General features: G+C 42.4%; 1 protein-coding gene and 1 pseudogene across 4 annotated transcripts in view; both read right to left on the bottom strand.

The window, feature by feature from the left end:
- The window catches only part of LOC118388459 (membrane-associated guanylate kinase, WW and PDZ domain-containing protein 3-like), a 160060-nt gene extending 149052 nt beyond the window's left edge, over positions 1-11008 (bottom strand). For all 3 annotated transcript variants that reach the window (XM_052526772.1, XM_035777562.2, XM_052526773.1), the window contains exon 1: positions 9994-11008. In XM_052526772.1, the coding sequence (XP_052382732.1) occupies positions 9994-10300 (307 nt within the window). In that variant the 5' untranslated portion in view covers positions 10301-11008. The remainder of the gene's footprint in view (positions 1-9993) is intronic.
- Positions 11009-11750: 742 nt separating this feature from the next.
- The window catches only part of LOC118388457 (leucine-rich repeats and immunoglobulin-like domains protein 2), a 29287-nt pseudogene continuing 19032 nt past the window's right edge, over positions 11751-22005 (bottom strand). The window contains exons 10-18 of the transcript XR_004826557.2: positions 19740-19819; positions 19573-19645; positions 19303-19371; positions 19000-19163; positions 18572-18877; positions 18115-18396; positions 17420-17978; positions 16475-16615; positions 11751-16303 (exon numbers count right to left, since the gene is read on the bottom strand). The product of XR_004826557.2 is annotated as a leucine-rich repeats and immunoglobulin-like domains protein 2 (transcript). The remainder of the gene's footprint in view (positions 16304-16474; positions 16616-17419; positions 17979-18114; positions 18397-18571; positions 18878-18999; positions 19164-19302; positions 19372-19572; positions 19646-19739; positions 19820-22005) is intronic.

Raw genomic sequence — 22005 nt, 5'->3', positions numbered from 1 at the left:
GGACTCTTGGTCTGAAATCAGACAAAATGTACTCACACTATCAAACATTGTTAGTTCATGTGACAATGTGAACCGGAACAATACAAAGAGAAGGTGCTCTCACTGGGAGGGATTTAATTGCATAGGGTGATCATGCAATTTCCCATAATGTCTTCATCTAATAGAGCAGGGATTTGTGAGATTATGTTGTTGGTATATCCTATTCATCTGTGCCCCCCCCCCACTCCATCCTCTCTCTCATTGCTCATTAAAACAGTGACATTGTGACCTATGAATGTCATCACTGTTACATGTGATTCCCCAGGCACTGGAGGACTGTGATATCCCAGCAGCCCCAGCACCTTACTATATATCCTTGCACATGTCTGCTGACAGGATGCTTGACAGGCCAATTATGCCATCAGCCAATCCATAACCAATTAAATCTTACATCAAATAAAGATGAACAAATTATGCCTCTATGGAGGCTGCATTGTGCCTGTAATATTGTAAAATCTTCCTTCGTTCTATTTCAGTGATTAAGAATACAACCAGTTCCATATAGGAGCAGCTCCAGTAAATCTACACACACTGTGGATCAAGCCATCAGTCACCGTCAAATCTTCACACAGAAGCTATAACTGTAAGCCAATCCCTCTCAGGAGCTCCAGCCATCATCCAATCCTAACGTAGAAGCTTCAGCCGTCACCCAATCCTAACGTAGAAGCTCCAGCCATCATCCAATCCTAACGTAGAAGCTCCAGCCATCATCCAATCCTAACGTAGAAGCTTCAGCCGTCACCCTATCCTCACAGACTATAAGCCTCCTTTTCCCCATGTTTTCTATTCCAAGGCGATGCTGGAGAGTGAGAGCAACACCAATTTGATTATGGTGGGACTAATTAGACAGCACTAGGGACCGCAATGTACTGTAATACCACCAGTACGCACCACACACAGGGGAGAGTCTACAGAGTAGCTGCCTCTCCTAAATGAATTATTGAGCACTAGGAGTAGGGTTGGAATAGACTTCACGCTTGTTTGTTTTTGTTGTACCGTTTTACTCTTCCCCGCCACGACATACACAGACCATTGCATGCGAGACTGGGTTGTGTTGTAAACTGAGATGTTTAGATTATGTCTGATGAGAGGGGAGTGTTCTGGGAAGGACGGGGATGTAGGCTAGCTGTGTGAGGTAAGCCAATAGTGAGTGCCTAGCCTCAGCCTAAGGCTCTGGTCGCAGATGGTAAAAGAAGTAAAAACAGGAAGTGAGCAGGATGTTTAAAGAAAGGTATTTTGTGTGAATGGGTGTCCTTGGTGATTGAAGTAGACTACAGAAGACTGTCATGCTTCTGGGGAAGAACATTGCCCACACATTCAGTGATCATTACTTCACCTTCCCCTCGTTCAGATAGAAATCACAACTTTTCCTGAACAACTGGTTGCTGGTGTGCAGTTTATTCTCCAAGAATAAAGCAAATAGGGGGGCAAGTGTGTGTGTGTGTGTGTGTGTGTGTGTGTGTGTGTGTGTGTGTGTGTGTGTGTGTGTGTGTGTGTGTGTGTGTGTGTGTGTGTGTGTGTGTGTGTGTGTGTGTGTGTGTGTGTGTGTGTGTGTGTGTGTGTGAGAGAGTGACTGTGTGCGAGAGAAATAAAGAAAGATAAATAAAGAGATAGTAATTCATGAGGAAAGTTTGATCAGATTGGGACACTTCAGGCATGGAGAAACACTTGCACAACTTATTGTCATGCTCTAGCATTGCGACAGCAGCAGCAACCTTCTTAGTTCCTGATGTCCCTCTGTGGCACGGATGTTGGTGATTACAGTGTTAGTGGCCTGCTGGTAGTAGTCTCTGAATAACGATGTGACAAAGTGCTTCAAACATGCTATTTGTAGAAGATTAGATCCACATACTGGGACCCATTGTAATCATCATCAGCGCCTGCTGCTAGGAACACAGCTAGGGTTGCAGAGCTACGGGTAATTTACCAAAAGTTCTTATGTAATTTTGGTCATTAAAACAGGTAATCTATGGCAATCTAAGGTAACTTTGGCAATTTATACTAGAATAACTTAAAACATTTATTCATATATAATTTAATGTATTTAAACAACTATGGTATTCACAAAGTTGATGGTGTATATTTAGGATAATGTTTTACAGCTTTGTCATTATTTTGTGTTTTAAAATGTTATTTAATGATTTTATATTTTAAATGTGATAAGGCCACACAGAGCACCAGATATTATAGACACCTGTGATAATCTGAAGTACCCAAGAAGGCCACTAATGTCATTTTAGAAAAGTCCAAAAATACCTTGAAAGTTACCAAAATGCTGGTAGTTTACTGGTAAACTTCAAAAGTTTCCAGTAATATACACTCCCTTTGCAACCCTAATCACAAGACAAGCTCTATCAGATGTGTGATGCTTGATGAAGATGCATATAACTGTACTGGGCCTGCAGGACCTCAATATGCTTTTCACATCACGTTGACTGATGTACATATCTAGCCCACTAAGCTCTCTACCTCTATGTTGTCAGAGTTCTCATTGCAAGTGAGATCAATAGGATCTCAGCAGCGGTGGCATAGTTTGGGAGTGGCTAGCTCAGCTCAACACGCTCTCTCCAGCTGGGTCGTTCTACAAATAGAGTGCCTTCGATATTCTAGATAGAAATTGTGAACCAATATTTGCATTTTAAAAGCCTCTATTATTAAATGAAGTGCCCTTTAATATTGACTACATGGAGAATTCAATAAAGCTGATCTTTTAAATGAATAAAGGCTTGCTAAAGTGCCACACTTCAGTGTAACTTCTAGGAAGATTTCAACCCACTTAATGAATTAATCTCAAAGTTTCACAATCATTGCAAAACCCTAGTTATTTTGTTGCTTTGACAGTCATTTCTGAAGATCATTATTTATTTCATGTGATTAGTGATTCATTAACATCTGTCCCTCATTTTAAGGTCAACCCTGTTACGTGAACTGAACTCTTGTTTTAAAATGGTGAAACTATATTGATTTTTTATTATTATTTTGCGCCATTTTCTCAACAGGTCGAGCAAAACACATTTAACCCTGTTACCCATAGATCGAGAGGTAGTATTTTTTTTCTGAAGCTTGCATTCAATTGCCACTCCCTGTCACAAGGGGATTTAGGGATGATTTAAGATGAAATCGCCAACTCTGTTGTTACGGTCAACACTTACTGTAAGTACATGTATATACAGTAAAAGTCAAAAGTTTGGACAAACCTACTCATTCAAGGGTTTTTCTTGATTTTTACAATTTTTTACATTGTAGAATAATAGTGAAGAAATCAAAACTATAAAATAAACAAAGTGTTAAACCTTGAACGCTTTGCACACTATTGGCATTCTCTCAACAAGCTTCATGAGGTAGTCACCTGGAATGCATTTCAATTAACAGGTGTGCCTTGTTAAAAGTTCATTTGTGGAATTTCTTTCCTTCTTAATGCGTTGGAGCCGATCAACTAAACGGTGCCCCTGCACATTACTTTAAGACATGAAGGTCAGTCAATACGGAACAGTTCAAGAACTTTGAAAGTTTCTTCAAGTGCAGTTGCAAAAACCACCAAGCGCTATGGTGAAACTGAATCTCATGAGGACTGCCACAGGAAAGGAAAACCCAGAGTTACCTCTACTTCAGACGATACGTTCATTAGAGTTACCAGCCTCGGAAATTGCAGCCCAAATAAATGCTTCACAGAGTTCAAGTAACAGACACATCTCAACATCAACTTTTCAGAGGAGACTGCGTGAATCAGGCATTCATTGTCAAATTGCTGCAAAGAAACCACTTCGAAAGGACACCAATAATAAGAAGAGACTTGCTTGGGCCAAGAAACTTGAGCAATGGACATTAGACCGCTGGAAATCTGTCCTTTGGTCTGATGAGTCCAAATTTGAGATTTTTGGATCTAACCACTGTGGCTTTGTGAGACGCAGAGTAGGTGAACAGATGACCTCCCCATTTGTGGTTCCCACCGTGAAGCATGGAGGTGGTGTGATGGTGCTTTGTTGGTGACACTGTCAGTGTTTTATTTAGAATTCAAGGCACACTTAACCAGCATGCCTACCACAGCATTCTGCAGTGATACACCATCCCACCTGGTTTGCGCTTAGTTGGACTATCATTTGTTTTTCAACAGGATAATGACCAAACACACCTCCAGGCTGTGTACGGGCTATTTGACCAAAAAGGAGAGCGATGGAGTGTTGCATCAGATATCCTGGCCTCCACAATCACCCGACCTCAAGCCAATTGGGATGAGTTGGACCGCAGAGTGAAGGAAAAGAGGCTCAGAATATGTGGGAACTCTTTCAAGATTGTTGGAAAAGCATTCCAGGTGAAGCTGGTTGAGAGAATGCCAAGAGTGTGCAAAGTTGTAATCAAAGCAAAGGGTGGCTACTTTGAAAAATCTAAAATATATTTTGATTTGTTTCACACTTTTTTGGTTACTACATGATTCCATATGTGTTATTCCATAGTTTTGATGTCTTCACTATTATTATACAAAGTAGAAAATAGTACAAATAAAGAAAGACCCTTGAATTACTAGGTGTGTTCAAACTTTTGACTGGCACTGTATTTATTTTTTAATTCTTGAGATGAGATTTTTTTTTTTTTTGTGAAGTTGAACATGTGCTCTTTATGACAGAATGCTAAGGCACCAAGTTGCTGGAACGACTCAGCTAAAGCAGAAGCCAGATGTGTGCCTGACCAGAGGGCCTCTCAGCTTGTGTTCCTCTCCATTTTTCTAGGCAAACGACCAACACGAATCTCATTCCAATGACAGGTCCTGCTTTATCAAGACTCTAGAGCCACTTTCCAGATAGATATGGAGTTATCCATTAACGTGATTAACCCACGCCCAAACTCTCCATCGGATACCATTATACAGGATCCACTCACATTGCTGTAATCAGCAGGTAATGTGAAATATGGTGGTGTGTGTGAGAGACAGGGCTGTGAGAGCCAGGCTGCTCCACTGCCTTCAGTCCACTCATTAGAGGGACCCACTGTAGACAAATACAGCATGCATACCATTACAGAGATGTGGTTGGTCACATCTGAGACCCCTAAAAAATACACTATTGCATTAAGTCAATAGCCAGGGCCATGGTGTCTCATTTGGGTACATAAAGGCTTTGAAATTGAATGAATGTGTTCATCAGGGCATGACACCTATAGGTGTGATTAGGGACTGAAAGACTATAAAATAGTTATTTTATAGGAGTAAATTGTATATTTTCTGCTGTGATTATATGTAGGTGATATGCAGCAACACTGAACAGAGGAGGTAATGCAGTGTAGTACACTCACCATCTCTCAACATTTCCATCATGAATTCTAATCCCTAGGTGGAACCTGCAGAAACATACATTTATTAAAGCAAAAGTTTCATGATACATGCATATTTCTGTAGCTTTTAATAAAAGCATTCCCCAGTTTAATCACATTCTCTTTTGAATAAAATGCACACGTGCCACAGGTTCTTGCCTTTGGCTCTATGTGCCACCATCATCAAATTTGCAGATGACAACAGTGGTAGGCCTGATCACCAACAACGATGAGACAGCATATAGGGAGGTGGTCAGAGACCTGGTAGTGTGGTGCCAGGACAACAACCTCTCCCTCAGTGTGACTAAGGAGATGATTGTGAACAAAACCTATTCCCCCTCAGGAGATTGAAAAAATTTGGCATGAGTCCTCAGATCCTCAAAATGTTATACAGCTGCACCATCGAGAGCATGCTGACTGGTTGCATCTCTGCCTGGTACAGCAACTGCTTGGCCTCCGACCGCAAGGCACTACAGAGGGTAGTGCATACGGCCCAGTACATCACTGGGGCCAAGCTTCCTGCCATCCAGAACCTCTATACCAGGCGGTGTCAGAGGAAGGCCCTAGAAATTGTCAGAGATTCCAGCCACCAAATTCATAGACTGTTCGCTCTACTACCGCACGGCAAGCGGTACTGGAGCGCCAAGTCTAGGTCCAAGAGGCTTCTAAACAGCTTCTCCCCCAAGCCATAAGACTATTGAACATCTAATCAAATGGCTATCCAGACTATTTGCATTGCCCTCCCCCCTTTTTAACACTGCTGCTACTCTGTTATTATCTATGCATAGTCACTTTAATAACGCTACCTACATGTATATATTACCTCAACTAACTGGTGCCCCTGCACATCGACTCTGTACCGGTACCCCCTGCATATAGCCTCGCTATTGTGAATTTTACTGTTGCTCTTGAATTATTTGTTACTTTATTTTCTTATTTTTCTTTAGGTATTTTTCTTAAAACTGCATTGTTGGTTAAGGGCTTGTACGTAAGCATTTCACTCTAAGGTCTACACCTGTTGTATTCGGCGCATGTAACAAATACAATTTGATTTGATCCACCAACGCTTTCCAGCACAGCTATGCCTTAAGATTTAAAACTTATCAAACAGCCTAATTCCCACAAAGTGATTAATACTGCAGTTATACTACACTCCCAACTCCTCCTCCTAGCTCTTCCTTTCAGCTGTCAGCAGATAAAGGAAGTCCACCAGCTCCATGGTCCAGGGGAAAGAGAGCAGAGGACCTGGCAACAGCAGCAGTAGAACATCTGGTGGACCAAGCTCTGTCAGCTTCATCCCCTCACACTCTGCTCTCCCCTCTCCCGCCAGCCATTAGCACTATATCACAGCTTATCTTCCTGGCCCATCGCCACTACGTACCGCACCGCCCCCATCAGCATGGAGACAGAAACACCTGCTGCCTCAATTATGCAAAAGGTGTGAATTAAACATGAGCTTACCGCACAGGAAACACTGTGTGCACACACGTGTGTTCATCCACGTGCGCAAAGACACACACACACAAACGATTACAGCATAGAATCAAATACTGATCATACAAAAAGCTGTTCGTTACAGGCGTTTCTATGTGAGATTTGACCATTGTAGCAGCAAACATTGCTAAGGAGGAGTCTCTGCAAGACAGTATAAGCCCTCACTGTCACCCGTCATATAGACATTCACGGAATAATAAAGTTAGCTCAGGCCGTTGTTGCTGCTGGTGATGATGATGAAAGTAGAAGGTGATGAGGAATATTGCCATCACTACCAACTTAAGAACAAAAACAGCATAGTGTGGGAGTTGAACCTCGAGCCAAAGGCTGAGCTGATTCCTTCTCTCTACCATGCCCTTTATTTATCAACCTTGATAAGTGGGGCATAGTGTGTGGTGTGAGGAGCTCTGGGGGCATGCATTGGAGGACCCACACAAACTCTCACTCTCCCACACACAGCTGATGTTCAGTGCTACTGGCCTGGAGGCCAAAGAATCAGACGCTGCTGATGCAACCTTTTGCACAGTCTCAGTTGTTGTTTAAGTATTTCAATTCAAATACACAGCACCCCTTCCCCTATACCAGATAAACAGCCAGCCAACCATCCAGCCTGGCTGACATCGGAAGCCCGTAGAGTTCATACAGACTGCAGAAACCTGGGATTTATTAGGCCCATAAGAAAGGAATGGATTAAACCGGCATATAGCCTTTAAAGCTGGAATCCATAGCTGCTATATCCATTTTTGGACTTCCCAATTAATGATATACCCTACCCCATCGAAGTGGTACACTACGAAGCAAGCTAGATCTACTCCGGCTTTAATAAAGTTAGCCAGCTTCAGTTAGCTTCACATTCCATGTCAGGCTTCATCCGTACTACGACGGTGGATACCACTTGTTGGCCTGCCGCAGACTCTTGGAGGCTTGTAACTGCGAGTGCATGTCGCACATGGCTAGTTGAACACCTAACTCTTCAGAGACAATGCTGAAACATCAGTTTGAGTAAATGATAGAGGTAGTTATGTATAGTGGTAAGGATATAATTTATGATAAACAGAGTAGCAGCCACGTAAATGATGGTACCAGTAATCCATGGGCGAATCAGTGCCACATTTTCATTTGTGCCAAAATCAAATAAGTTATCTTGCAAATTCAGCAGGCTATGGTGTGAAATAGGCTTTTATAAGTGTAGTCTTTATTTTATTACTTATCATTAATGCAGTCTTTGGTGTGCTTATCAATGCACAATCACATCTTTCCAACTCCTATTGCTTCGTCTGTGGAACAGCTTGATATGTTCTAGCCATAGACATACACTATTTATGCAAAAGTATGTGGCCACCCCTTCAAATTAGTGGATATTTCAGCCACACCCATAGCTGACGGGTGTTTAAACATCAAGCACACAGCCATGCAATCAAAGACAAACATTGGTAGTAGAATGGCCTGACTAAAGAGGCCAGTGACTTTCAACGTGGCACATCATAGGATGTCACCTTTCCAACAAGTCAGTTTGTCAAATTTCTGCCCAGCTAGAGCTGCAAGTGCTGCAATTGTGAAGTGGAAACGTCTAGGAGCAACAACGGCTAAGCCGCGAAATGGTAGTCAACACAAGCTCACATAATGGTGTTGTGCCAACTGTAAAGTGCCAACTGTAAAGTGCCAACTGTAAAGCTTGGTGGAAGAGGAATAATGGTCTGGGGCTGTGTTTCATGGTTCAGACTATGGGCTTTGGGATGAATAGGAAAGCCGACTGCGAGCCAGGCCTAATCACCCAACACCAGTGCCAGACTTCAGAAATGCTCATGGCTGAATGTAAGTAAGTCCCGGCAGCAATGCTCCAACATTAGTGGAAAGCCTTCCTAGAAGAGTGGAGGCTGTTATAGCAGGAAAGTGGGACCAATTTCATATGAATGCCCATGATTTTGGAATGAGACGTTCTGTGAGCAGGTGGCAACATACTTTTGGTCATGTATAATCCATAGAAGGGTTTTGGAACCTCGAACCCTGGCAATTTGACTGTTAAATCTACAATATGTAACTTTTTGGGTGACCTGACCAAATTCACATAGGAAATGTGAGTTATAGATCTGTCACTCTCATTGAAAGCAAGTCTAAGAAGTGGTAGTTCTGAAGGATTCGTTGCCATAGAAATTTACCTGGCTAAAAGGTGAGCCACTTTTGTGGTACAGGTTGTCTCGAGTTGAACCCAGAGTTGACCAAAGTTACCTAGCTAAGTCCTCTCAAACCTGATTCATAGTATAGGGCTCTGAACCCAAAATAAAAGCATGTTTACATCAATGACTGTAAGCAAATATAAACAAACCTGTATAGTCTCAAAACACAGTTAAAACTATAATGTTGATATCATGGATTTTCAGTCCTTGCATCCATAGCTCTGTCTATGAATTTGACAGTGGTTACATTTACTGTTGTTTTATTTCTTTACCTACCTATTGTTCACCTAATACCTTTGTTGCACTATTGGTTAGAGCCTGTAAGTAAGCATTTCACTGTAAGGTCTACACCTGTTGTATTCAGCGCACGTGACAAATACACTTTGATTTGATTATCCAGGCACGTCCCTCAGCTTTTTACCAACACACAGGCCGGGTGGCCACTTTGTTATTGCTTCAATAAAAGGAGTCTTGCTACATGTAGGGGTCCATGTCTGTACAGTGGGGTTAAATTACTTGCCATGCCACTCACATCACAACCAGCAATGTGAGAGGCATTGGCATTTATCAATATCATAAAGCAGACTTGACCAACGCTCAAAGCCAAATGGCATATGTGACGAGCCCCAGTAAGGGATGGACACTGCCTCCTCTGTATGACAGTGTAATCACTCCAAGAAATATGTAGGAATAATAAAAGGGCAAGACATTTCACATTGAATTATAGCTAGAACAACCGGTATAATTACTGGACACCGCAAGTATGCCATTTTGTTATCCGAGACAAAAAAATAAAGTGATATAATAAATGGTAAATACCACCATAAAATATATACTTACTTATAAAAAATTATTACACACAATTATTCAACTGGTAATGTTAGTTGGTTGACTACTCTGGCATAGAGCATATGTAGGCGAATGTAGTGAAGCCACTTTTGTATATCAAATACTTTAAGTAAAAAATAGGACGCACCTGGTTTGACGGTCTTCAAACGAATGGGCTCCCGAAAGTGGCGAATGACAGCATGCGTGTCGCGGTTTGTAAGTCCACTGACGGGTGTTCCGTTGATCTCCAACAAAACGTCACCGAAATAGGGCATTGTACCGACGTGGCACAACATCACATCCAACTTCATCTGGCCCAGGTAAGGGAACTCTCCGTGTTCAGCACCCCCCAGCACCTCCACCACATTGCCGAATTCTCCGAGGCTTCCCCATGACACAGCACACTCCTGCACCTTGCTGGACCAATGTTTCTTCTTTTTCAGCGTTCTGGACATACTGTATCCTTTTGATGTGGTTCGTCACTGATCTGAAAGGGTATCTTTGGATTTGCTTTGTTTCACAAGCACTAATGCAGGAGAAAATATGGGCGAACAGAGATTTCTGATATTGAGTTATTCACTGGATCTGGTCGGAGTTTAATTTCTCTGTTATAATTGAGAATTCACTTTTTCCCGGGTAATGTGTAAATACGTTCTATTGTCCAAGAAACCACAGTAATGCTGGAGTAGCATGACTTCCAATAAAATTCACTATTCGGGCTACATGAGCTGGCTATTCCACTGAAAATACGTCCGTAATATTGCAAAACTCCCAATGGTCTTTGTGCGTAAAACAGTAAATACGACAGCAATACAGTGCCTGCATAAATGCATCAATGTGTTTCAGCCTCCCCATCACCTTATCATAGGTTGGTTCTTCTTATTCTCCTAAACCTTTGGATGGAAGTTGTCAAAACAAGGTATCCACTCACCTCACCATAGACTGCGTGAGAGACAAATCTTCTCGGAGATTTGGGACTTCGGTAGCCGTATATTTAGTGCGTCAACGAGAGTGCCTTTATACCTGTGACAGAAAACTGCTGGTGTCGTTATCACAGCATTCACTTAATGGTAATTTATTCTCGTTCTAGGTCGTAGTTCGCATCCCATACATTTTGATGATGACAAGCGCGACTGCATCCCTGGCCACAGGTTAAACACACCTGGCACAGTGGCAGCGCCAAGCAAAATGCGCGAATCCCGGAACGCCCATTTATGCAGATGTCATTGCGCTCCGCTCAAATCAACAACCTTTTACACGGGCTCCATCCCTCGGTGTATAGTAGCAGAATGAACACTAAAAATTATTGCATACACATTATAGTGGGTCACTTTAGCAGTCTTGTATAATAGTAGGCTAGATAACGCAACGGTAAAGTGGTGTATAACTGTATAAATGTTTTGCCAACACATAAGATGGCATATGTCAGCAAAACAATCAGACAAACTGCACAAATACATCAGTGTTATAAACGAATAACTTAGTTTGTATAAACTCCGTATAACCCCTTTATACATCCTTAAGTTTTAGCAAAAAATATAAATACATTTTGCATTCATGCTCTCAATACAGACCAGGCCTACACTTATTGCATGGCAGAATTATTTGGGTGGAGGTTGAATCCTGTAATGGATAATAGGGAACTAAATACGGGCTACACAGTTGCTGTTAAAATTCATACAATTTTGGACACAAATTGCTTATAATCCTACTGTGTATTATTCCCTGCCTCCACAGTGCCACCCTCTGACTATTATATATCACTTCAACCCAGCAGAAGTGGAAAGGTAAAGCACATTCATTCAATAAAAAATATTGTTATAAAGTAAATAGTTTAATCAGACCATATTGCCATTACTCTCTTCCCTGTGATACATATATTTATTTGCTAAACTGACAGGGACAGTCTGATTCAACAACAATGGGCCTACATCAACCTCAATAAATTGCTGGCATCATATGATAGTTAACTCACTTTGTAGTGGCAGAGAAGTCAAGAAATGTCAAAAAAAATCCAGACACACACAGATATTTATTAACTTAGTCTCTGCAGTGCAGCCTATACGGTGTGTCACGTTCCAAAGTGCTTGCTTCTGCATAGCAGCATTTATCTGGATGAAACATACCAAACACACATCTCACGATTGTTAGTGAGATGATGCCACCCTGGACATCGTCTTTAATAATTAGTTGACTGGTGAGCAGCACTGTCATGATGATGCCTTTGGTGAGGTCTAGGAATTGACTCACTTACACCCAGTTCTGTTCTACCCACCCTGAAAAGCACAACGACTCAATGATTAGTCAAACTCTGATGCTACTCTACATACTCTGTTAAACAGCAGCAATATATGCACCTAATAGTGTTGGTGTGGGACTTAAGACCAAGATCCGTGAAAATATGATTACCTTAAGGTTGGCATGGACTCATTGCAGATGGCTTGACTATTGACCTTTTTTTCTTACTTCTTCAAAGCCTATTTCCACATAGTACATTTTAAACCACATATGGCCAGAATGATCACATTTGTGATTGGTTTAATGACATATCAAGAAACAAAAATGTTTGTTTTTTTACAGAATATACAACTATACAAAAACTTTGATAAAGAAAACAAGCAGCATTTTAAATATTGCCAGAGCATTACTGATGAACTTTGGTATAAAGAGAAGAAAAAAAACAAGACAGTCAGCAATACAAGGCAAAGATAAAGATGGGTTGGTAGAAAAAAAAAGAAAGTTTGCTTTAAACACAAATGCATGTCATGTGGACATAGTTGAGCTCCCATTAGAAAAAAAAACAGTCAGTATACAAATCCATATATACACACACTGAACAAAAATAACCACAACATGTAAAGTGTTATGTTTCATGGGCTGAAATAGAAGATCCCAGAAATTTCCCAAATGCACAAAAAGCATATTTCTCTCATTCTGTGCACAAATTTGTTTACATCCCGGTTAGTGAGCATTTATTATTTGCCAAGATAATCCATCTACTTGACAGGTGTGGCAGGTCAAGAAGCTGATTAAATAGCATGCTTACACAGGTGCACCTTGTGCTGGGGACAATAAAAGGCCACTAAAATGTTCAGTTGTGTCACAACACAATGCCACAGATATCTTAATTTGAGGGAGCGTGCAATTGGCATGTTGACTACAGGAATGTCCAACAGAGCAGTTGCCAGATAATTTCTAAAGCATAAGATGTCACTTTAGAGAATTTAGCAGTACTTTCAACCGGACACACAACCGCAGACCATGTGTAACCATGCCAGCCCAGGACCTCCACATCTGGCTGATTGGCTGGGCCTGGCTCCAGTGGGTGGGCTTATGCTCTCACAGGCCCACCCATAGCTGCACCCCTGCCCAGTCATGTGAAATTCTTCAATTAGTTAACTTATTTAAATTGACTGATTTCCTTCTATGAACTGTTGCCTAGTAAAATCATTGAAATTGTTGCATGTTGCTTTTATATTTTTGTTCAATATAAAATCCAACATTCAGTAGAGCAAACACACTATGGACTCAGATTAGAGAACTGTTTCTACCGGATACATGGAGTGCGCAAAAAAAGAATACAAATAAAATAAAAAGTGATTAAACTATCGGCAACAATTACTACCTTGAATTGAAATGCTTTAATTATCCAGCAGAAAATGTAATCTGTGTATTAGCTCTATTCATGCCAATATTGAATCCAGTGGCATGGGGTTGGAATGATTTATTTTGGTATACAAGGGATGACCTGGTTTATAGAACTTCAAAACCATGGACTTTTGAAAAGCCACAACAAAAATCAATTGTGTACAAGAATCATGTGCAAATTTGTTAAGTCACGTACCACAGAGACAAATAACAGTTTGAGACCAACTGCAACATTGACAAAAGGAGTCCTTTTTGATCAAACTCAAAAATATGAAAATGTACCAGATGCATTATCAAGCAATGTCACACATTCCGTCTTATCAAAAAGTTACACAATGCATTCATGCTAAAATCGTAACTAAGAAACAATCCTACATGGAAATGTATAACTGTCAATATGGTAGAGGCAGGAATAAAAGCATAGTAGTTGACATACACGTAAAAGGGAAAGTGTACACGAGAGAGAAGAAATGCAATCAGGTTTGGCTGAATCAGAAGTGCAATAATTGTGAGATTTAAAAAAATGTGAAAAAGAATGACTAAAGGACAGATTCAACCAAACCTGTCAGGGCAATCTTCATGTAGTATCTTTGTTTGTAAAGCCTTCACACATCTACATCTTATTCTGAATTATCTATGTTCCATTGCCAAAATGATTATTTTATGTGAGCAAAGGAAACAGGTGTGATTTAAATGAAAGACAACCCTTAAACATCTTGGTTTTAGCTCGATTAAATTTGTACCAACATTTTGGGCCAAATCCTGACTTGAGATCTACATGCTTTCCACAATGTTGAGGAAATCTACCATCTCAAGTTAGGAATCAACCTGGAGTGACTACAAAAATTCTGACATACACACAAAAAACAAATCTAACTTACTGCAGGTTAGGACAAAAATAATTCCAACTACCTTCTTAGAATTAAGTAGTTGTGAATAGACAAACGTTTAAACCCATACAATACATTCTTCACAGTACCAAGGTTAAATCTGGCCAGTATTGATGAAATTGGGGGTAAAGGCATACACACTGCATAATAAAACACACCACGTATGAGGTAAGTGCCTGTAAAATAAGCTTTTGAGAGGAAATGATCAGTGCATATAAGTGATTAGAAACCATAGGGTTACCCGATGGAGGGTTACTGAGAATGCCTGTTGAAAACCATCTGAAAGATGGCCATTAAAGAGGCCACCTGAACCATGATTATCAAAATAATGTGCAATACCCAATATTTTCTGTGCTTCGATAGTGTGTTTTCATACAAAAAAAACATGAGTAACTATCGGTACGACTGCCTCTTTGACCCAAGGCAAAACAATCTTAGCTTAAGAGACATAGATAATAGGTGAAAATTATATCTCACACACATCTAGTGTCATTGTCTCTGGGTTTGCATAATAGTAGACGATTACAGTCAATACGGATGGCTAGAGGGGGGATTCATTCAGTGATCCTATAGGTATGTACCACTCACTGCTGAACAAGAAACAACTGGGGTCTCTTAGACCCCTCTAGTCCTGGACGAGAGGAAGCTATGTCCTGGACTTGTAACTTAAATCACTAAGGCTGCTCCAACAAGACTGTACCAAAAATGTGGCATCTGCAAGCAGAAAGCACAATAACTGGGGCATCCATCAACACTGCTGCCATTCCACCTTCCAGACAGTACGTCATGAGAGAACGTTCAAATGCGTGACATCTTAAAACTCAAAAAGGCAGCATCCAACATGGCTCTTTGACACAAACATTCATAGCTTCCTCTAGAATGAGAGGGAGGAAGGGGGGGTGGAGGGAATCAGGGGGCGTCATTCACCTGTTCAGTTCTCAAGCCCTAGATATGGTCCATTTTCAAAATCATTAGAAGCAAAGTCTCTGCGTGACTGAAATAATCTAAATATACAAGAAAGTATTTTTGGCAGAGTGGTTTGGCAGAGCTTTGTGGGGGCTTGGATGTGCTCCTGAGACGTAGTCATATAAGAGGCACTTCTGTGGTACTGTGTGCTCTGAGGAAGAGAGAGCTCCACCTCCACACTCCTCCCCTCCCCTCCCTCAGCAACTGAAAATGCATAGGGAGTTGTGTGCACAGTCACTGGGTGCTGTGACAGACCTAGTCGTGGCACTGTAGACAAGTCCTCCCCTTTGCCTCAAAACGACCTGGGGGGCATCTGCAGAGACTAAACAGACATCAAATAAAAACAAATTAATTGTATTTGTCTCATGTGCCAAATACAACAGGCCTTACAGTGAAATGCTTACATTACTCAACAGAAAGGATATGCATCCATAAAGAGGAGCTCATAGACTTGAACATGTCGGTGTCTGAAAGTCTGCGAGCTCACGGTTTAGAATTCATGGGTCAGTTCGTTGTCAGTTCACAGTATGTCTGAGGTCACTGTTAGATATCAGGTTTGTGAGATCACTTTCCAAACATATCTCTGTGAGCTCACTGTTGACATGCATGCCACTAAGGTCTTTCAGACAGTCTGTAGCTGATCTCTCACCGGTGCTATAGTGTTGTTCCGGGGGCCAGAGGGCTTTGCTCAGCCTCTTCTTGAGGAAGACTGAGGAGTTGTGGCTGGTGAGGAAGACTGAGGAGTCCTGGTTGTTGATGAGGCTCTCCAGGGCTGTGTCCTCATGCTGGCCTCTCTGCTCCCCATAGGGCTCCTTGGGAAGGTGGGCCATGATGCCAGAGAGACCCTTGTCCAGGGGGTCATCCTTGGCCAGGTAGGCGTAGTACTCCCGGGTCCGAGAGTACATGTTAGCGTTGTCGTAGCAGTCCGAGCAATGACCAGCAGCCCTGCACCACCTGTTGAGGACAATCTATTTCATCAAACTCTTGCTCTATAACAAACCCAACTATCTGATGGAGACATAGACCTTTCAGCAAAGCCTTTCAACAAACTGATGAAAAAGCCATTTAAGAGGATACATACAAGAGATGAATAAGTTGTTTGTTGGTTCTCATAACTAAACCGACCTGTCGACACCACAGCCAGTCCCTCACGGGGCTGCCCAGGATGGAAGATGCTTTGTCCCATGAACAGAGTGCCCACACGGCAGTGCAGCATCCCGTTGGCCTCGGTGTCCACCTCGCTGCCTGTGTCACTGTAGCACACACCTGGACAACACACAAACAGGATGGTGACTCACTCCACCTTCTTTTCACTGGTCAGGTGCAATGGTTGACCCGCCATTTAAAATTCAGAATAAGTTCAAGTTAGTTGGGAACAGATCTATGAACTGATATATAAATACAATAATTGACATCAATCCATTCGTTTCAATATAAACTATTACATAAAATACTTGCTATAAAGAAGAATGCTCAATATATGGGTCATTGAACAGTCAGCCTTGTGCAGACTCTGCCATGAGGAAACAGAATCAATACATAATCTTTTTTGTCAATCGGTGGTTCGCTTTTGGAGTCAGGTCCAGGAATGGTTGTAACGTCATAATGTCAGAGTTCAGATGGACCTGCAAACTGTATTGTTAGGGGATCTGAAAAACCACGATCAGTCAATGGGAAATATCGTTATACTCTTGGGTAAAGTACTGATTTTTAGGGCAATATTGGTAGAAAGAGGAAATTAGGAATACATGCATACTTAACTACATGAAGTAATGTCCGTTAGTTTACTCCAATCAGGGTAGGGATGGTAGGGTTGGGCGAAAAAAAAAAGTATATATATTTTTTATCACCACAAAAATAAAAGGGGGATTAGAAATGATGCAAACAATTAAATTGATAACCCAAAATCCATCTGCAATATTAAGCTGATCTACCCCCTAAAAAAAATATCAGAATAACAATTGGACTGAGTACAAAAACAGATAATTACATTGTAATGTCCACAGATGAAAGGGCCACAGATGAAGGAGATGGATGGTGAATCTGGGAAGTAAGTATAGTTAAAGTTACCATCAGTTCCCTTGTGGACGTAGCCTGTTCCCTTGTGGACGTAGCCTGTTCCCTTGTGGACGTAGCCTGTTCCCTTGTGGACGTAGCCTGTTCCCTTGTGGACGTAGCCTGTTCCCTTGTAGCCTGTTCCCCTGAGTTGGTGATGCTGTAGTCCTCACTCTTCCTTCGCATGTGGTAGATGACGATGGCCCAGACCAGCGAGGTGCCCACCACGCAGCAGACCACCACGATCACCACGATGCCCACCGTGTTCCAGCTATCCTGGTCGTAGCCGCCCGCAGTTTCGCAGTTGGGAGACACGCTGAGGTAGATGTGGCCGCGCTCCGTGCCCAGCGTATTGGACATGATGCACGTGTACTTCCCTGTGTCCGACGACCCAGTGTCCACGATGATGAGGAGCTGGTTGGTGTCGGCAAAGAAGTGTCGCTCGGTGAGGACCAGGGGCGCATCATCCTTGGTCCAGTTGAGGCGGGGTGCTGGGCTTCCGCCTGCGATGCACTGCAGTCTCCCCACGAGCTTACCGTCCTGTCCTCCGGGGGACGCATGAAGGACGGAGTTTCTGGGAGGAGAGAGATTTACATTTAACATACAGTAGTTCACATTCAACGATCATTTATCAAATTATAAACAGATGTGATTCATAAAGAAACACTAAGGTCAGTAAACAATGCGGGGCAGGTAAGAATGAAGCTCACCTAGCACAGTGAGTGTAGCGTTGGCAGACATGCTCCCTGCAGCGTTCTGGGCTGTGCAGCTGTACACTCCCATATCCTCTGTCTTTACATTGGCAATGAAGAAGATGTCATCGTCTGGCATGACGTGCATCCTTCTCTCCCGGGCAGCAGGGAAGTCTGTGCCCCTGTCTTTCTGCCAGGCGATCTGGGGTGATGGGTGACCCTCAGCAGCACACTCCAGCCTGGCCATGGTGCCCGTGTGGATGGTCAGGTCCATCGGAGTCTTCAGAAAGGACGGCAGCTCTGAGGGAGATTGGAAATTAAAATAAAGAAGTTAAGAAATGGTTGAAGACAGCTTTCAATAGATGTCTATCAAAACAACCATGCAAGCTCGAACTTTAACAGTTAAATGCCAAGGAACAAGTCAGATATTAGTCAGTAAAAACTCTTCAGGAGAGAAAACCAAAAGTCTCTTCACCATTGACTGTGAGCTTGGCCCTGTTAGAGTAGTTCGAGCCAAAGTGGTTTGAGACAACACACTTGTAGCATCCCTCGTCTGTGAAGTTGAGGAGATACAGCACGGTGGTGTAGAACAGTTTTCCCTCCTGGTAGCGGGCGCAATTCTGCACCTCTGCATCGTACAGCACCTCCCCGTCCTTCCTCCAGGCCGTGGCCATGGGGGAGTCACTGCTGCTGGATGCCAGGCAGCTCAGAGTCACATTGGTCCCACGCAGGGCGGTGACGGTCTCAGGGTGGTCAGTGATCCGGGGCTTTGGGAAGTCATCTGTGGGAAATAGTGGACAGAGGGGGCCATGATATTAAATAAATAAGTTATGGGATAATTGTTCCAGTACGTGAGATCTGGTCCAGACTAGATAAAGCAGGGTAGGTAGCTAGGTGACTGACCACAGACCAGCTCCTCCAGGCTGACAGACAGGACATTACGGCCCAGCAGGCTGGCAGGGTGAGCACACATAGCGGAGACAGACTGCAGGAAGCGGTTGTCAGTCAACCATGGGCTCAGCCACTGCAGTTGGCAGTCACACAGCAGGCTGCTAGTGTTCAGAAAACTGAGGACAGGACACAGTCATAATATCGCATTATTCCATCCTTCTTGAATTTGTGAATGTATTCTATACAGAAGATATTGTAAAAAATGCCACAAGGACTCCCAAGACACCACCTCAGAAATTAGTACTTCTTACTCACAACACTTTTAAGTTCATGTGAGACAACGAATCAAGGTGGATGGACATGATCCCATTCTTGCTCAGGTCTCTGTTGGTGAAAATAAATATGAATGAAGTGCTGCGTTAGCACCATGACACAATCAAAGTAGCATCTTATGATACAAGCACAATAAAACAGATGCACTGGGGTAATCAGAAACATCTATCTCGGTCTTGAAGTGTTAGCTGCTGAATCGTCTTAATGGAGACCAACCATCCCTCAGAGTGGCTTGGCTATGGAGGTACTTACAAGTGCTCTAGTTCCTCCAGACTCTCAAAGGCTTCCTTTGTGATAGATTTAATATTGTTCTGCTGTAGAATCATGGGGAATAAACAGATTAAATATGCCAACAAATATTCTGCCAATATCAGTATCCATAGCAACAAAAGTAATATATTATGCAGAACACCCTTACAATGTGTTCAGCTTCTTCATTCCAACAAACACACCAATGGAATCCTCAATGGCCCAAGAGATCTCATTATTCCGTATGTCTCTGAAACGCAAAAAGAAATGTAAGATTTTTTTTCCCCCCAGAATAAGAAGCACAAAGATCACCCTGATCTGCATTGCTTGGTGACAACAATACAAGACAGATAGAAGTTATTTTCTGCTCCATGTGTCCAAACCAATTTGATTCATTTGGCAAATGTGAAGTGGCATACTTTCCAGAGTGTCATAGCTCAGTGCTATCAGGGATACACGCTGCACCGGCAGAATAGAACAGCACACTCCGATATGGGAGTGTGACGAGGGGGGGCAGTCTGTGCATATTCGTAAACAACAGCTGGTGCACAAAATCTAAGGAAGTCTCTAGATTTTGCTCGCCTGAAGTAGAGTATATTGTGATAAATTGCAGGCCACACTACTTACCTGGAGTTCTCAGCTATACTTTTCGTGGCTGTTCATTTACCACCACAGACAGATGCTGGCACTAAGACCGCACTCAGTCAGCTGTATAAGGAAATAAGCAAACAGGAAATGACTCACCCAGAGGAGGCGCTCCTAGTGGCAGGAGACTCCTGTTAGGCCGCCCCATCCCGGATCCGGGATTGTGACTACAGCCTCAAGCTCATTACCATAACGCAACATTAGCGATTTCTGAAAATTGCCAAATAAATGAAATAAATATGCCTGTCCTCAAGCTTATCCTTTTCTTAACAATCCTGTCGTCTCAGATTTTCAAAATATGCTTTAGAACCAGAGAAAATCAATAATTTGTGTAAGAGTGGTGATAGCTAGCGTAGCATTTAGCGTTAGCATTTAGCACGCAACATTCACAAAAACCAGCAAAGGGATCAAATAAAATAATTTACCTTTGAAGAACTTCAGATGTTTCAATGAGGAGACTCTCAGTTACATAGCAGATGTCCAGTTTTTCCTGAAAGATGCTTGTGTAGGACACAACGTTCCGTTTTGTTACTATGCATTTGGCTACCGAAACTAACCGAAAATTCAGTCACCTAAACGTCGAACTTTTTTCCGAATTAACTCCATAATATCGACTGAAACATGGAAAACGTTGTTTGAATCAATCCTCAAGGTGTTTGGTCATATATCTCTTCATTGAAATGCCAGTCCTAGACACGTGCATTCTTCTCTGATTCGGATGGAAAAATACTGGGACCTGACTTTTGCGCACCAATTTCCACGCAGACACCATGCGGGACACTTGGTAATTGTAGGCTCTTATGGCCAATCTTCCAATGATATGCCTACAAATACGTCACAATGCTGCAGACACCTGGGGGAAACGATAGGAAGTGTCCGTTGATTCCTGTGCCATTCACAGCCATATAAGGAGATCATTGAAAACGTGCCTTCAAAAATCCTGTTGATTTCCTGGTCACTCAAACATCTTGGTTTTGCCTGTAGATATTGTTCTATGGCACTCACAGTGAAAATCTTTACAGTTCTGGAAACGTCAGAGTGTCTTCTTTCCAAAACTATCAATTCCAAGCATAGTCGAGCATCTTTTCGTGACAAAATATCGCGCTAAAAACGGGCACGTCTTTTTATCCAAAAATGAAATACTGCCCCTAGAGTTCTAACAGGTTTTAATGCAGGGAAACTTAAATCAGTTCTCCCAAATCTCTATATGTAACCAGAGGGGGAAAATAAATCTAGATCACCTTTACTCCACACACAGAGACGCGTACAAAGCTCTCCCTCGCCCTCCATTTGGTAAATCCGACCACAAATCTATCCTCCTGATTCCTGCTTACAAGCAAAAATTAAAGCAGGAAGCACCAGTGACTCGGTCTATAAAAAAAATGTCAGATGAAGCAGATGCTAAACTACAGGACTGCTTTGCTATCAGACTGGAACATGTTCCGGGATTCTTCAGATGACATTGAGGAATACACCACATCAGTCACTGGCTTTATCAATAAGTGCATTGAGGACGTTGTCCCCACAGTGACTGTACGTTCATACCCCAACCAGAAGCCATGGATTACAGGCAACATTCGCACTGAGCTAAAGGGTAGAGCTGCCGCTTTCAAGGTGCGGGACGCTAGCCCGGGAGCTTATAAGAAATCCCGCCATGCCCTGCGACCAACCATCAAACAGGCAAAGCATCAATACAGGACTAAGACTGAATCATACTACACCGGCTCCGACGCTCGTCGGATGTGGCAGGGCTTGCAAACTATTACAGACTACAAAGGGAAGCACAGCCGC

Source organism: Oncorhynchus keta, chromosome 10 (genome assembly GCF_023373465.1).
Source record: "Oncorhynchus keta strain PuntledgeMale-10-30-2019 chromosome 10, Oket_V2, whole genome shotgun sequence".
Lineage (NCBI taxonomy): Eukaryota > Metazoa > Chordata > Actinopteri > Salmoniformes > Salmonidae > Oncorhynchus > Oncorhynchus keta.
Note: the sequence above shows the minus strand (reverse complement) of the source record. Positions and strands in the feature narration are given on the sequence as shown.